Source organism: Cricetulus griseus (genome assembly GCF_003668045.3).
Source record: "Cricetulus griseus strain 17A/GY chromosome 1 unlocalized genomic scaffold, alternate assembly CriGri-PICRH-1.0 chr1_1, whole genome shotgun sequence".
Taxonomy (NCBI): Eukaryota; Metazoa; Chordata; class Mammalia; order Rodentia; family Cricetidae; genus Cricetulus; species Cricetulus griseus.
In genome coordinates this window covers 147,589,156-147,606,622 of record NW_023276807.1, presented here as the reverse complement: position 1 = coordinate 147,606,622, position 17,467 = coordinate 147,589,156, and the positions used below count along the sequence as shown (strand labels likewise).

Here is a 17,467-nt window from a genome sequence, read left to right as displayed (position 1 = left end):
GAGAGGAGATCCTGTATTGCAATGAGATTCAGTAGTGTTTAGACTACATGGCGGGGGGATGTTGATGACTTCAGGAAGTAATCTGATAGAAGTAATGATTGGATAGAGGAGACAGAAGCTTTGTTAAATAAAATAGAGCTAAAATTCACTCAGAAAATAATAGAAGTAGAAAACCACCTCATGAAAGAAGAAAAAAGAATTATATAAAAATAATATTTATCATTTGTGAATATGTGTCACTGTGATTGATTTAACAAACAGCTGAATGGTGAATAGCTAGGCAGCAGAGATTAGGTAAGACTTGTGGGTAGAGAGAGGAACTCAGGGGGATGAATTTAGGTCAGTGAATTGTCCAGAAAGTCACAGAGGGAGACAGATATACATTATGGAAAGGTAATGAGCCATGTGGCAGACCATAGATTAATACAATGGGTTACTTGAAGTAAGAGCTAGTTGAGAACAAGCCTAAATTAAAGGTCAAGCTTTTATAATTAAAAATAAGTCTCCATGTCATTATTTCAGGGCTGGCAGTCCAAAGAAAGTCTGACAAAAAAGACTGACTCCAATCATTTAAGCTATTTCCTATCACTATACAACTGATTGAAAAGTTTACTTAAGCCTGGGTGGTGGTGGCACATGCCTTTAATCCCAGCACTCGGGAGGCAGAGGCAGGCGGATCTCTGTGAATTCGAGACCAGCCTGGTCTACCAGAGCTAGTTCTGCGACAGCCTCCAAAGCCACAGAGAAAGCCTGTCTTGAAAAAACAAAGGAAAAAAAAAGTTTACTTAATAGCATCTAAACCCATAAGTCAAAGTACAAAAGTGATGAACATTAGGCATTTTTATCAACAACCTGTATATCAAGGATGATATACATTTGACACAAACTGGTTATTTCTCAGTTGTATCAAATTTGGTGTTCTTTTTTTCAACTTGGCAGACACAAATAATCCATAAAGACAACCTTCTGTTGTCCACTCTAAATAGGCACAGTCAGCTGATCAGGAATTGTCATGGGAATGAATGAGAAGCTATTTTCTACTCAAATTATTGATGAAAGATACATAGTAAGTAGCCTGAAATGTTAGATGTATCAATTCTATGTGTCATTGCTAAAAATGTATACAGGATACCAGTAGCTGTGAGAACCCAACAAGAAGGGCATCTTTTCTTCTCTTGTCTAATGATTATTGGTTATTTTTAACTTGCCATGGATCATGCAAGCTGTTCTTATTTAAAACAACCTTAAGACCTCTTTTCTAGGATTACTGAAACATAATATAAATTAATGTAAACTGAGTGCCACACAGAAGTAAAATGTCAAGAATGACATTCTATGTATTTTGAGTAATGAAACTTGACCTTTACTCAACCAGTGACTCATTCTTTGGAGTTACAGATGTGTCATATTTAAATAGTAAAAGGTTTGGATAGTTGTAACATTGTTCTCGATATCAAGACACTGTATATAATCCAATAATTAAAATTTATAGAGAGAGCTTCTGTTTTGTGTGAATAACCCCTGATATGTGTCTAGGAGTTTGCAAGCTATCAAATTAGAAATGTTCTTGCTTTTCCCTCAAGATTAATGGGAATTGCACATTGAGAAACATATTTTCTTTAAGAATTAAATTACAAGAAAGATGGCTTAAACCAATCATTTAAGAAACTATCTTTTTTAATAAATTGAGTGAAAAGCATATTTAGGGAATTAACTATATTAATTGGCTATGTGTTTTCTGTTCTGATCATTTGATACATGCTTTCTTCTTATTTTTAATATATAGAGCCATAAGCATAAATAATGTAAATATTACCACTTAATACATAGTTAATTTTATTACTCACCCTGAGCTGCACAATATATCAATGTGTGTACTGCATTTTACTAATTTGTAAAATCCACAAGAGATTCTCATTTACTGAGGTAATTTTCATGAAGGGAGGGCTGGGAAATAATGAACAGACCATTATATTGACTCTTATGACAAAAGTGGAAAAAAGAGGCAAGTTCCTAGTCTCTTAAAATTGAGTAAATAAGAAGTAAAACTGAATCATTACTATTCTGCCCTTCACACGCTTGACATTTCCTTCTTGCACATTATTTCTCTCTTACACTTAAGAATCAAATAATAGCATTTATGATTATTATTTCTTTATCTTTGGCAGTTAATATGTATATCAGTCACAACTGTAAAGTTTACTTACTATTTTATTAGGCAACAGACAAAGAATAATAATGTTTAAAATTTAAAATTAAAAAACATACTACCCTTAAAAGCAAAGTATTTAATTTTTACTATGACTCTATTTCTTCTCCTTGTGTTTCTCTACATTGCAGGAAATTAAAGGACTTTACTTTTATCAGTTACAATGGAATTATGGGAATTAACATTGTGCTACACTCTCAAGAATGCAAAAATGCATTATCAGTAGAAGTATAATAAACAAGACAAGGAACATATTATTTTAATACATCTTATATTTTTCCCCCACCATTTGAAAGTATGCTAGTTTTTGTGATCCAACCTAACTGGTAGAATTAAGGCTACATATAAATGCCATATGCATGTATCTCTTTTCAATTCTTATCAGCAAGATTATAAAAAAATAGGAGTTTTAATTAACTTTTCTCATTCAAAATACAAAGAGAATTCATATACAAATCTTAAATTCAAAGTGAGTTATCTCAAAGATCACTTTCAGTGTGTGCATTGGATATCTTAGTTGTTCAGGTTTTTCCTTAATACCATGCTGTGCTTTGATTTTGATGATATACTTAAGGAATCTTCACCAACATGGACATAATATTTTATACTGTGTGGATATATATATATATATATATATATATATATATATATATATATATGAATGGTTTAATAAACAAGTTGACTGGACAGGATACAATTAGGCAAAAAGTCAAACTGAGAATGATGGGATGATGCAGGGTGGAGTCAGAGGATTTGCCATCAGATGCAGAGGGAACAGACGATGAATGTACCATGTAAATACAGGTTCCACCATGTGACAGCACAAATAAGGAACAGAGGTTAACTTAAAAATGTACCAGCTACTTAGTAATAAGCCTGAGCGATTGCCTGAGCATTTGTAACTACTATAAGCCTCTGAGTGATTATTTGGGACTGGGCAGTCAGGACAAGAAATGTCTGTTTACACGTTTCACTAAACATTTGTGTCTGGGAATCAAGCCTAGATAGAATCAGAATTAGAGAAAAGCTGGTAATGTTTATTGTATTAGATAGTCTTTCTCATAAAAAGTCTTTTTATAATACCCATCTTAGCATTGTGATATTATGATAAAAACAAGGATAATAAAATAATCATAATAAGGATTTTTATAATCTTTATTTCCCCACCAAATCTTTATTTTTAAAAGTTCAAATTATTATTTATCTTTCTGGGCATTCTTTTATTTTTCACTTTTTGCTCTACCTACCTGTGTGGTTATTCTTCATTTTACAGATAAATAAAAGTCCCATAAGTCTCTTGTTGCTTAAACAAGCAACTATACATGTGGTCTCCTCACCTCAATATATGTTGGAATCTTTATATGATGCTATACTGGATTTAAAAATCAACAGTGCATAAATCCTTAATGTAAAATAGTGAAATATTTGATTGTAACTTTAACATCCTTCAATGAACTTAAAAAAATGTCTAGTTTATTCATAGTAGCTAGGACATGTAAATGTTATATAAATCATTTTGCTGTGTTGTTTAGGGAAAATGTCTCTACATGTTTACTGCAGATACATTGTTTTTCAAACACTTTCCATCTGCTGTTAGTTTGATCCACAAAATACAGAGCCTACACCTGGTGACCAACTATGTGCAACTACGTAAATACACATATATGTTTTGTCCATGTATATAATATATGTTATGCATATTCCTGAATATATACACATTTATTTGTATATATTCTCCAACTTTCCTATGTCATTTTTAACCTTAATTAGTACAGTGGCCGAGTAAGGATTTTATCCCTGGTATTATTGCAGTGACATATTCTGTAGGTATTTTCAATCACATTTACAGTTGACCTTTAGGTAAAATTGAGCAATATCTAGAAGCTTTGCTTATAATATATTTCCAAGTATATAAAATTAACTACTTTGGGGAGAGGGGATCTGTAACATAAAGAAGACAGAAAAAATCCTGATTCTTGGTACTAGTTTGAGTATCCCCAGAACACATCCTTACAATTTAGAACCTCAGACACACTCATGAACTAGACCATGTCAAATTCATTTTGATAAGATTGCCCCCTTTTATGCATTTTATAAAGGAGAAATGCTTGAGTGGAAAATATACTTTTTCTTCAGTATTTGCAACCAAATTGATTATTTGATATTAGAAATTAAGAAGCTATATTCAAAGAAAAGATATGGTTAGAAACATTCATCTCGGTTTTTCTATCTCCACCTAGAAACTGGAAGCCAACATTTGGGACACACTTTTATAACATTGTTTCTCCTAAGTTAGAAAGCCAGTTACCTTTAGAGGAGTCACACCCCAGTATTTCACTGACATACATTACTTAGGTACAAAAATGTTCAGCTCCCAATGAGTTCATAGTCAATCATTTGATTATCTATGCATCAATCTCTAGTGACTTTGAGGATTTCAAAAAATCTTAGGAAGCAGCATGACATGTAGGCAGCATAGTATTGAATATCTTGTAGTAAAGAAAATTTGTTTAGTTTCACATCTTTCAGATATTTTTAAACAGTGAACCATTGTTTACAATTAGATAAGTCTGAGTAAAGATCTAAATAGTCTATTATTGCCTGAAAAATAAGAGAGTGTATTGTTCAGTAAGGACAGAATTCTGAAAAACTGTGCATATGAACACTAAGAAATATGCTACATGATCTGATGATGTCATAAGCCTGCCATATGCATCAGAGTGGAGCTTTGATCTGCTTTAGAATCATACTGCTATTATATAACCATTAGGGGCAAAAAGCTAGTAGAATCAATAGACACAAATGCTCTACTTAGAATTAACTCAGAATTCATTTAATTTTCTGGATGATTTTGTCTAGAAATTCATATAGCACATAAAAATTGCTTTTCAATATATAAAGATGCCCTGTCTTAAAAAAAAATGTGTTCAAAAGCATAGAATTGATAAGTGACAAAATCAAATGTCAAAACAGGCTTGTCTACAGAATGTCTTGGTGGGTAGAAAGATGAAAAGAAACATTGCTGCCCTATTGCTCTTGCTTGTGTCCCTTCAGTAGTGATTGTTTTCAACAGCCATCCATGTATGTACTTTACTGCCCAGTACAATAAATTTTGCAAACGGAACTGAGCTCTGGAACTTAGTTGCAGAGAGGGAGGAATGAAGATCAAAGGGGTAGGTACCAGGCTGGTGAAACGCACAGAAACAGCTGGCCTGTACAAGGGCGAGCACATGGACCCCAGACTGCTATCTGGGAGACCAGTACAGGACTGATCCAGACCCATGAACATGAATGTCAATTAGGAGGCCTCCGCACTCTAGGGGGCTCCTGGTAGTGGATTAGTATTTTTCCCTGGTGTAAGAAGGGACTTTGAGAGCCCATCCCACGTGAAGGGATGCCCTCTAGGCCTGGACACCTGGAAGAGGGTCCAAGATGTCTTGGTTGACTTTGGGGGAGCCCTCGTCGAGGGCCCTACCCTGCCTGGGGAGTGGAGGGTAGGTCAGGGGTAGGGGAGATGGGTGGGGGGAAGTGAGAGAGAGGGAGAAGAGATAGACATGTGAAACAAGTTTGTTCCTAATTTGAACTAATAAAAAATTCACAAAATAAATAAACAAATAAATAAGCATGAGAGGCACAGGAAATACATTAGTTATTATCCTATAGCTTGAAACACTACCTCAACACCAAAGCTCTGAAAGTCCCCATATGACAACAGTAACTACATCAGTGATTGTTTACTGACATTTTATTGAGTTTTGCAGCTCATGATTTAACATGTGATTGTACAAAGCATTAATAAAAAGATTAAAAGATTGTACAAGATTGTAGTGGGGATCCAATAGCTTGGAATTTTATTGTTGTGCATGGTCAGAATAATGTCATATGTGAATATGGGAGAATTCTATTATACCAAAGTTGCAATAGCTATAGTTTGCTTCTGTGAGGACAATATCTCTATTAGTTATTAGTATTGGAATTAAACTGTTTTTAAGAGTCATGTATCAGGAATTAAATTTAAATCTTAAGAAATACAATGTGGGAACATTCCCAATTGTCTGTCCTGTTCCAATTTGTTCAAAGAAGCCAAAGGTGAACAAACTGGTTCTACTGTTTTTGACTTTATAGTTTACAGGAAATATTAGATGTTAGAATATTAACATCAGTGTTAGAATACATAAAGGAGATATTTCTACAAAGCACGTGCACGCGCGTGCGCACACACACACACACACACACACACACACACACACACACCCTACTATCTACAGTCCTTCAAGACAAAGCATCTTTTGTTATTCTGATGGTAAAGGAAATCTTTACTCTCCACTGGGGTATGAAAACCAACATTCAGTGATTTTCCTTGTCTTTTGTGATTCAAATGTCAATCCAATCATCAGCCATTGGTAGGAGTTGAAATTTGAGACATTGAAAACAGTACTATAGAATGATGGTCTGCTTTTAGCATAAGAGGCAACAATGTCCTAGCCACTGTGTTCCAGATCTGAAACACCCCACTGCTAACAAATGTCATTGATATACTAATTTTGTGAGACATCTTTTGAAGTCAATCAATAAAGTTATCAGGATTATATTGCCTTTTTCAACAATCAGGGGGGAAAAGCAATTTTTAAGCTTTACAAAGTTATTTTATGTCTGTTTTTTTTTTGGGGGGGAGGGCTTTTTTTCGAGACAGGGTCTCTCTGTAGCTTTGGAGGTTGTCTTGGAACTAGCTCTTGTAGACCAGGCTGGTCTTGAATTCACAGAGATCCACCTGTCTCTGCCTCCTAGCTGATGTCTGCTTTTTAAAGGTATTTTCTGTTTACTGTAGCATGAATTTTTGCAGTGTTGAGCCAGTGAAACAAATTTAAATCCTTCAAATTGATTCTGTGCAACCTCCTCTTTAGATAACAATTGTACCATTCCAATATAAAACTATTGGAACAATGTCTAACTCAGATCTCTAGAAGCCTATTTAACTCCCTCTTTCTTCAAGATCTTCCCTTCACTATTCTAGAAAGAAAGAAGAACTGGGGATCCCATTCAATGCTTTGCATTACCAGGTACTTTAACAGTCCAATACATATACAACTCTGCAGAATTGTGTGAACTGACTAAAGTAATTGAAGATAGGAAATGAGAGTAAGATTTTCAGCATGGCAGTAATTTGTTAAGTCAATAATACTAATATATATAACGAATTATTTTGTAATAAGAATATAGATTAGCTTTTACTTTGTTCAATGTACATACTTCTAATATGCTTATTGCAAGAGGTTGGTGTCCATGTGTTCTTCCTGTTCATCTTCATGTTAACCAGTTTCCTGCTTATGTTTACTATGCTCTACAGGATCGAGGAAAGTTATCAAATGAGAAAAAGTACAACTGACATACTCTTAAGACAGGCAAAGCATAAAAAATATATTTGGAACTAAGATATTTTAATAATAACTTAAAAGTGCAAGCAGCAAACTGATGATTTTTTGTTTGTTTTTTTAAAAAAAGACTAAGCTAATTACTTAAAATGAGAATATACAACATTATAGTAACTATCTGGCTAATTGAGGGAAAAAACACAAAATTGGTAACTAAAAAAGTTACTTCCTATGAAACTTATAAAAAGAACTAGATTGTGTAAACACATGAACAGGTGCAAATTAAAAGACTGGTTGCCTTTTTAAAGCAAACATGATATCAAGGTAAATGATTGCTGTGGACATTTGGCCCCCTATGGCTTAACCAGGACACAAATAACTATTCCAATTATCGACACTTTCAGATTATAAATGAAAGTATAGATATCTGAAAACATTTTTCAGATTGTTTAAGATAGACAATTTTTCTGATTACAAAACTAAATTTTACTTCTTTGAGTCTATTTTATGGACTCCAAGTAAATTCTTACATAGAATTCATTTATACAAAAATGCTCCAAAGCCTGTTTCCCCATATATTTGCATCCCTTCAGTGTCTTCAACTTCCTAAAATTTGACATGGGGAAATCTAAATTTTAATTAACAATGCACAGCAATTGTATAAGTGACAATTTTTGGCATTTGTTTTTAAATAAAACATATTTGTTTAAAACCAGGTTAGAGTTTTAAGTTGTTTATTTTTGACTCTTTGAATTTAAATTGATATTTACTTGTAGTTAAAGTAGTTTTTGTGTTTCCCTATTTTATTGATGTTTTCCCCAAATATTGCAAATAATAGGATTTTGACAGAGTACTAATTAATGAGCAACTTCAAAAATTACGTATTTTCATTAATATGGAGTGGGTACAATTCAGTTCAGAGTTGATCTTTAGGAAAAGGCTACTTTGTTTTCTCTTCCTAAAAAACTTCTGTAGGTTGCTCATAAAAGTTTTGAAGTTACCTTTAAAGTCAGGATGCATCACACTAAGTTAACACTAAAGATTAAAAATCTAATTTTTAAAAGATTAGTTTACTGTGTCAATTTTTAAAATTCTACTGATGGTCTTAAAACAGTACACACCATAAACTATGTTTTAATTTAGAGCCACCATGGACTCTTAAATATGAAATTGTAAGTAATTTAATTACCTGCTTTTGTTTAATATAATCCCCTGATTGTTTTTATTTCAATATAATTGTTCTCATGCCATTTTTTTTTTACTCATTAAGACTATTTTAGCATAAGACTTGGACATCTATTTCTCATGTGTTCAAATTTACTATATAAAAACAAAGAAGGATCTCCACAAAATTTAACTAAATTACAACCAATTTTTTCTCTGAATTTCAATTTACTTATAGATGTTATCAATTAGCAATATTGGCTATCCAACAATCCATCAATATAAGAATCAATTAAACCTGATGTCTGTTAGCTAGTGCCCTGACAAGTATCACATTACTTAAGGCCGAAACAAGGAAAACAATTTCAAGAGTAAAATATAAAAATATTATTTACTAGGGAGCAATAATATGTTTGTTTCATTTACACGACTTTCTCTTTCAATTGACTAAATAATGTGCTGTATATGTAACACTGAGTTATTTGATAGAAATTTATTTTGTGGAAAATATGCAAAAAAGCATATCACAAATGCAATAGATTGAGGGAAAAATTAATAGTATTAGTAGGTCAGTGGCTTCACATGAAGTGGTGGGGGTGGAAGGAAGTGTCAAGTTCAGCACTTAATCTAGCTGGTATAAACAAGACTACATGAATATACAAATTTCCACTAAAATGATGAACAGTCGAGTTTTTTACCCACTTTTTCTTTTGTTTAATCAGAGACACACAGGGAAGGGAGACTTTCTCCCTCTGAAAACTTGGGGATCTTAATTATTTCCGAAGCACATCAGTTATGATTTATGAGGGGTCTACAATGACCCTTTCATCTTGATGTAAGAGCAAAGTGAACCTATATTAGGCAAAGGCCTTCTACGTGGGTTTCTGTATCCAAACGATCTTTCTTTAAGCTGTTCCCTGTAAATTGGGAGGCTATCTGTTTCAAATTCCCTGTAATGAAACACAGAGTATCATATGGGTGAGGTGTCAATATCAGAGTACCCAGCAAGCTGAATTGAAGTCATTTTTCCTGTGAAGCTTGCTTTTTATGCTATTGTTTTCATTTAGAGTTTTCAAATTAAGCACAAGTACTTGCAGTCCACAGACAATATGCATATTTCCAAGGCTGCCTTATATATGCCCACAAAGGGATTAAACTACTTTTGAGGGTTAATATTACCATGACACAGGGAAAACTAATTACTTCTAATGCTAGTGTTTCTCCTCCAGATTAAAATGTCCATGGACTTTTAGTCCATCAGCTGACTAAAATGGAGAATGGAGTGATCCGGGGATTGTTTTGAAATGGCTTTCAGATTAATGTGTGCTCTGGCCCAACCCACCTTTCTTCTATCACAGAATTTAAAGATTATGGATAACTGGCTATGCCCACTCTCAACTCTTCTCATTTTGATCTGCCATTTATTGATGGCTAATATATAGACTTTCATAAAATACACCCAAGACTATATTACAGAAAAGGTAACTAGACAAGTTCATTTGAGCTTTATTCTAAGTGGGGCTTCTTGCTTCGAAATTGCTGGTAGAGCCTGGTGGTGGTGGCGCATGCCTTTAGTCCCAGCACTCAGGAGGTAGAGACAGGCAGATGGATCTCTGTGATATTGAAGTGAGCCTAGACTACAGGCTCCAAAGGCACACAGAGAAACTCTGTCTAAAAAAACAAACAAAAGAGAGATAGAGAGAGAAAGAAAAAGACAAAGAAGGAGGAGAAAGAGGAGGAGGAGGAGGAGGAGGAGGAGGAGGAGGAGAAGAAGAAAAGAAGAAGAAGAAGAAGAAGAAGAAGAAGAAGAAGAAGAAGAAGAAGAAGAAGAAGAAATAGAAACTGCTGGTAACAGAAGTGCAAGATTTAGAAGCCGCATAAGCTGAGAAAACAAAGAAAAAATGGTGTAAAAACTGTCTGGCATATGATGTATGAAGGTACAGAGGATGCAAGGGGGTAGGGGCGGGGTGTCAGATGGCTACAAAAGGGAAAGTCAGAGGGATGGAAAGAATTAACACAAAGAATTTTGTTGAGATTGCCATAAAACACTAATACTGTGTGTGTCCACTTTAAAGGTCTTATCCTCTTCTTCAACAATGAATAAGCTCTGTGCTGTTACAATTGCATCTCTTAACCGAGTAAATTTAAATTTCCAAATTTCTCCATCAAAATGGAGCTTACAAAGAGAGGGGAAAAGATGACTCTCGGATGTGATATTTAAACCGTGGAATAAATGTGTCTTTAGACATAAGCCTAGCAACTAGAGCTGGTTTGTAAGTAGGCACACAGTCATTTTTGTCAACCCACTTAGGTGTGAGTTCTTCATTTTGCTTCAGTCTACCCCATTTCCGAGATTGACCTTGCAAAACCTTTAACATGTTGTGTTTGGATATTCAAATCAGACTGATTCCTTTTGTGTGGCTCTCTTAGGTCAAGAAGGATAAGGAAAAGGAAAATGTATATTCTGAAAAGGGAGGAAAGGAAAGGCAAGAAAAATGAAAAGAATACTTGATAATATAGTACATACGTCAAAACAATCTCATCTAAATCTCAATCAGTTGTTTATTGGTTGGCAAACAAGTTTCACTTTTACAACAAATATTAGTAATGAGGTCATCCAACTTGAGACCATACAAAATGGATCATAAATTTAAAAAAAAATTGTATGTGCTGCTAATATACCATTTGTATTCCTACATTACTTAAAATCCTGTCAAATAAATAAATGTTCCTGTTAACAGAAGACTTTTAAAAAATCATTTCAAAATAATTTGACCTTTCAACGCTCACTACGAGGGAGTGAATGTCCTCTAACAGTTGGTAGCACAGGCGCCCTCACGGGGTCCGACTGCGCATTCAGCACTGGAACGCCTATGGAATACAGCTTTTCACATGCAGAAGCCCCTCTAGCTCTATAGACACCTCTTAGCTTCTAGAATCATAGCTACTGCCTTGGTGATGAACTGCTTGCCAAATACGCTTTGCATTACAACAGATGTGCCCTGGAAACATAAAATTTGTCCTGTTCTAATTTGCAAAATGGTGTTGGGAATATCGGGCTAGATAAAGATATATAGCGAGGGAAGGAGGTCTAATTTTATTTATTTTATTTTATTTTTTGTAAAAAATAATTTGTTTGCATTACTAGAAAATGATTCTTATAAAGTGATAGCTTCATTTCTTTATTATTATTATTTTTGCCAGGTGAATTTTTAAAGAAAAAAAAGGTGAGGGGAGAGGGGACAAAGAAAAAGAAAGAAACAAAACAAGAAAGGAAGGAAACTTTGCTCTTTTACTGGTAGACAAACTTGCAAGACTAGCACAAAAGAAAGTTTCTTCTTTGCCACTACATTAACAGGACTCAAATTCTGGAGGAACAGAAAGCAGACTATATGCGCGATGCTAGTATCTGTACATTACATAGAAATTGTTCAATTTTTTTCTGCCATTAGTTTCATCATCAGTTAATACAGCAAATCATAAAATATGCATTTAGCATATAATTCTAGATTCCCCTCCGTCAGATTATTAATTTTGTTGTTTTGTTTTTGTTTTGCACAGCTATTCCCGCTGTGGTGAACTCAAGTTGTGAGTGACCATGAACAGCTAGGTGACACAGTTCTGCTCTGCTTCTACGGCTGGGCGGCAGCACTCCAATCTAGATGCAGCAATGTTACTACTTTCAAACAATTGTTCTGGCCTTTTTTTAAAAAACAAAACAAAACAAAACGAAACGAAACAACAGGTCCTTGTGATTCTAGTTAACAGAGCATCAGAGATGTTAAAAACAAACACAACATAATTCAACAAGGCCACAAATGAGCGCCATTTTCTTCATATCTCGTTCATTAACATAATGAAGTCTCCATCTGAGGGGATAGGACGGGAAAGAATGGGGCACAGGAGCATCTCAGCAGTTAGCTTTCTCCCCTGGGCCGACCTAAAAATTCAAGTTAAAAAAAAAAAAAATGTCAGAGAGTCTCTTTTGAGAATAGCATCAGATGTCGGAGTACACAGGATGACCACTGCTCATATCGACTCAGAATGGTCCACTGGGTGTTTGCAGTCCTGCTGGTTGCCATCTCTGTGTCATCTTCTATAGACTAGTGACCAAGTGCGCGGGTCCTTTGGAAGTCCCCTCCGGAGAGGCCCCGTCTTTGTTGGGAGGAACTATGAATCCTTCGCTGCTGCCCCGCCCCAACTGGTAGTAGGCGTGCAGCGGGTGCACGTGGTTTCTGGAGCCCAGGTTTGGCATGCTTTTGTAGTAAACATCTTCGGCGTCACCACCCTTGGCCGCTGCGGCTTCGGTCTGGGTGCTGGCGGTCACGCTATCTGCAGTGGGCACGCCGGCCAGGGCCGGCATGCTGGTGTACAGAGAGTCTCTGTGAGGCGACTGCAGGTCTTCTGTGTGCTCGTCAGTTAGCAGAGGGAAGAAGCTCTCGCTGTGGTCCTGGGGGAGCCGCCTCCTGCTGTAATGGTGTGGCTGGTGGTTCTCCGTGGAGTAAACCCTTGGGGGCAGCAAGGGAGCATCCGATTCCTCATGAATGAGTTCCAGGCCCAGACTCTCCTCATGGTTAAAGGACGTTGCATCGTCCAGGACTATGGCGTCATCTTCACTCCCACTGCCTAAGTTGTTGACCAGTTTGTTCATCATATTCCTGTTCTGTTCACTGGAGCGCTCGTGGTTGTTCAGGTACGAAGGGATATAGTTGGAAGTGAGTTCCTTTAGGATCTTTTTCTCTAGGGCGGTCTCGTTATGGTTATAGCCACGGTCTATAATTTGCACACAGTTGCTCAGGTATTCACCGCCAGCAATGCTGTAACTGTTGCCATGGTTACCATTCAGTGGTAGAGTATCCATGACACTTGTATCCCTGGCATTGTTCAGAAGCCCCTCTGAAAAAGATTACAAGACACTATGACATTTATATCCAATGAGCCATCGAACACACACACGTACACACACAAACACAAAATCAGAAACATTCATGGAATCTAAAATATGTATAAATTGATAGCATCTTAAATATAAAATGGAAAGAAACAAAAATCACTATTAAATCTATATATGTCAGCATGTGTATATATATATATATATATATATAATTCAAAAATCTAACAGAAATATTTTAAGTAGAAAAGAACTGTTCAAAATAAATTTTAAAGTTAGCTGTTATTAATTTCCAATTTCACACAAACAGAAACAGATACATGAAGTGTATTTAGCTGTAACTGGTAAATTAAAATAAGATTTTATATAGTCATTGATTGCTTTGAATGTATACACATCAAAGTCAGTTAAAACGTCATCTCGGACTTTACATATCTCTGAAATAGCTATAACATAATTCATGTGTGACACTTTGAATATGTCATTCAAAAGCAAGATAAGCAGCTTTTGGTAATTTGGTATATAATTTAGGAAGATTAAAATAATTGTTGCATACAAAACCACAAAAGGATTATATTAAATTTGCAAGTCATGAAATAATGCCCAGTCAAAAAATTGGCATAATGGAGATAATTTATATGTACTTTCAAAAGTGTTTGGAATTTTTTGTACTTCTTAACTGTAATCACTTTAGTAATTATTACATATTAACCCATAAGCTATTGTTTAGGGTCACTGAAAAATATTACAGAAGAATGCGTAAAAACATAGGTTTTTATTACTAAAATCGAAATATTATTAAAATTACCATCATGATGACTGGTGACTTGGGATGTATTAAAATTTAGTTTTAAAGAAGATAAACCTTTTTTTTTAAAGAAACAGCTGCAGGGAAATAAATTGAACCACAAACTTCTTCAAGGTTTTTGCATTCCCTTGAATAAGCAGAAGTTCAAGATTCTACAATAGTTTCATAAATCACTTTAAGCACATCGACAAAGAAAAAAAAAACCTACACATTTAACCAGTGCTGATAAATAAGGAAGGGTATGTCCAAAAAATTTACTTGAAGAATTCTCTTAAACCTCTCAATACACTTCTAACTTGTGAAAATATAGCACTCATTCTATATCTGTGATGCAATTATATTTATGAAAACCCAGCTCAATGATAGTTGAAATGACATGTCACATATATGCCAATTCTATATGGACTTTCCCATACTTTACATTCAAGTAAAACAGATTTCAAAAATAGCAATTCATAAAAATCCATTAATAAGCAGCCACCACAGACATAGGTTGAAGCGATTTATTTTCATGTCATAAAATATCTGGTACACAAATTCACAATGTTAGGAAAAGAAGTAAATGTTTGCTTAAGGTGTTGCATGTGACAGGTGACTGCTATTGTAGAGGCTGTTATGGTATGCTTAATGGTTGTGATTATGTTGCTGATGCATTGAAACACTTTTTTTTTAAATTGTTGTCAATGCATTTGGTATTGGACATAAAACAGCCATAGAAAATAAGGTGGGCATGTTGCAATGGGACACATTTTTAATGATGGAATGCATTAATTAAAATTAAAAGTTTATGGGTTACTTCGCAAAAAAATGCTTAATTTAAAAACAATTTAACTCACACAAACACTACATGAGACTTAACAATTATGTTGATTATGTGACAGAATAAAAGAATCAGACAACAAAAGCGTCTAATCTCTATTAGCAGATAATTATAGAAGTCGATTTATAGGCTCTTTAGTTTTGAAATTGTGAGATGAACTGTTTTTAATAACTACATCATCTATATGTGATGCAATAAAAGTGAACTGAAAAAAATTACATTTGATATGCAATGTTTAGCTTTACTCCCATACTTGTCTCTCTGTAGGGCTCTAAACGACAGCATGAAGAAAAGGAAAGAAAAAACAACGAGTAAGCTTACAGCGACAATAGGAGAAACGTGAGTCAAAAGCAAATTGATGATATGCAGAAAAAAGAGTCACAGAAAATCATCCCCTCTGCCCCCAAATTCATGAGTTTGTGTTACATGGTTTATCATCATTCAAATACTGAGATGTTAGCCAGCAAATAAGAGTACTCCTGCTTAATACACACCAATGCAGTGATGCTTTATAATAGGTGCTTCTATAGTTCGCAAATTTCATATACATTTGTATTACACTTAAAATTGTCACACAAACAGGAGAATGAAAGGAGGATGAGCTATGACTTTCTCTTTCTCTTTCTTTCCCTCCTTTCTTTCGTTCTTTCTTCCTCCAGTTTGTGTTGTTTTTTGTTTTTTCAAGACAGTATTTCTCTGTGTAGCCCTTGCTGTCCTGGAACTCACTCTGTAGACCAGGATGACCTCAAACTCAGTGATCCTTCAGCCTCTGCTTCCTCCTGAGCACTGGGATTAAAAGTGTGCACCACCACTGCTTGATTAAGCTATGATTATTTTTATCACTTTATTTCAGTATGATATCCATGAGGTATTGGAAAGTGCCTGCTGTAGGAACATCATATAATTAAAAAATTATTTGTGAAATTAAAAATAAAACACAGAAAGAAAACCCGAGTTGAAGTTTTCATAACTGTGTTCTTCCGTCACTGTGTTTCTTCTCTTTGTCTGTACAAAGGGTTACTCTCTCCACTGTGCCTGGACAAATGCCGTGTTGTTTAAAATTAGAGGATCAAGGCTGCCATTTTTAGAGCTCAAATTAAGCAGATGTTTAACTACAAGGGAAATATCAACTCTGCTTAATATTTTGCCTCATGATATGTGGAAGAAAAACTTGTATAATAGGAATTTTCTTTTGGATTGTAAGTAGCATCATCATACTTAACAAAATATTTTATTAATGGATGATTTAAAAGACAATCCCAAGGAATTTTATTCTAAAGAAAACCTATCTGTAATCAGAGCACAAGAATAATTACTATTGCTGTTTTGTTTACAGGAAAGTTAAGATATCCAACAATAAAATCAAGGCAACTACTGGGCCGTGTCACTTCAGAAGACTCTGGCTTGTAATTCAACCAGTCTAATTTTTTGACACTAATATCTTTGTTAGTATATGCTCACTGCACAGTTATGAGTTGATATTTTCATGTATTCACAGTTTGGTCACATTTACTGGCTAAAGGAAGTTTTTTTTTTTTAATATATATTTTACCTATTGATTTTCTTCTTACAAAAGAGATGTGTCACATTTTAAGAGGGAGGGAAACTCCCATCTAAAACATTGAATTAGCTTTAGAAGGAGAATTCAAAAATAAACAGCTCAACTGTTTATTAGCACATCCAAATGCTTCTAGGCTCACTGTGGCTCATTAAGTAAGGCAACTAAAATCCAAAGGGCCTGGATCTGATGCCATACTGCTAATTCAAAGGAGCTAGAATTAGAAAGGTGGTCCTAGACTTCTCCTGGCTCTGCAGCAATCCCCTGTTCTCCTCTACCACAGGCTTTGGATGCCATAAGGGAATATTAATTTATATTCTATACAACGTCTCCTTCCAACCAAATATAATGTACTCTTCACTGCATCCTGTTCTACCAGTTTGTGTCTTTCTTTAAAATGTTGGATTTGAATTCAATTGCCTTGAAAAGTACATTTATTTTAGTAAAATCATAACTTTCTCTTCATACAATGTTGTTTTGACAGGTGTTCCAATGAGACTTATCTTCATAAAAATTTATTTCTCATGTTAACAAAAAGATAATGGTTCAAAAATACTATACATGAGATTTTAAATAGTTCCAAACATAGTCTGTAAATTCAGTATAACAAATGTATATACTTCATTTTTATTTCTCATTCTATAT

The 17,467-nt window shown here is 34.7% G+C and overlaps 1 protein-coding gene across 11 annotated transcripts in view; it reads right to left on the bottom strand.

Annotated features, from left to right (window-relative positions):
• Positions 1–17,467, bottom strand: part of Adgrl3 (adhesion G protein-coupled receptor L3) — a 446,202-nt gene that overhangs the window by 14,279 nt on the left and 414,456 nt on the right. For 5 of the 11 annotated variants that reach the window (XM_035452591.1, XM_035452592.1, XM_035452597.1 and 2 more), the window contains one exon: positions 12,842–13,641. The exons of 1 other annotated variant lie outside the window; for it this stretch is intronic. In XM_035452591.1, the coding sequence (XP_035308482.1) occupies positions 12,842–13,641 (800 nt within the window). Of the gene's footprint in view, positions 1–12,841; positions 13,642–15,483; positions 15,536–17,467 lie in introns of those variants that run through there. 5 more of the 11 variants (XM_035452599.1, XM_035452600.1, XM_035452598.1 and 2 more) reach the window with 2 other exon arrangements.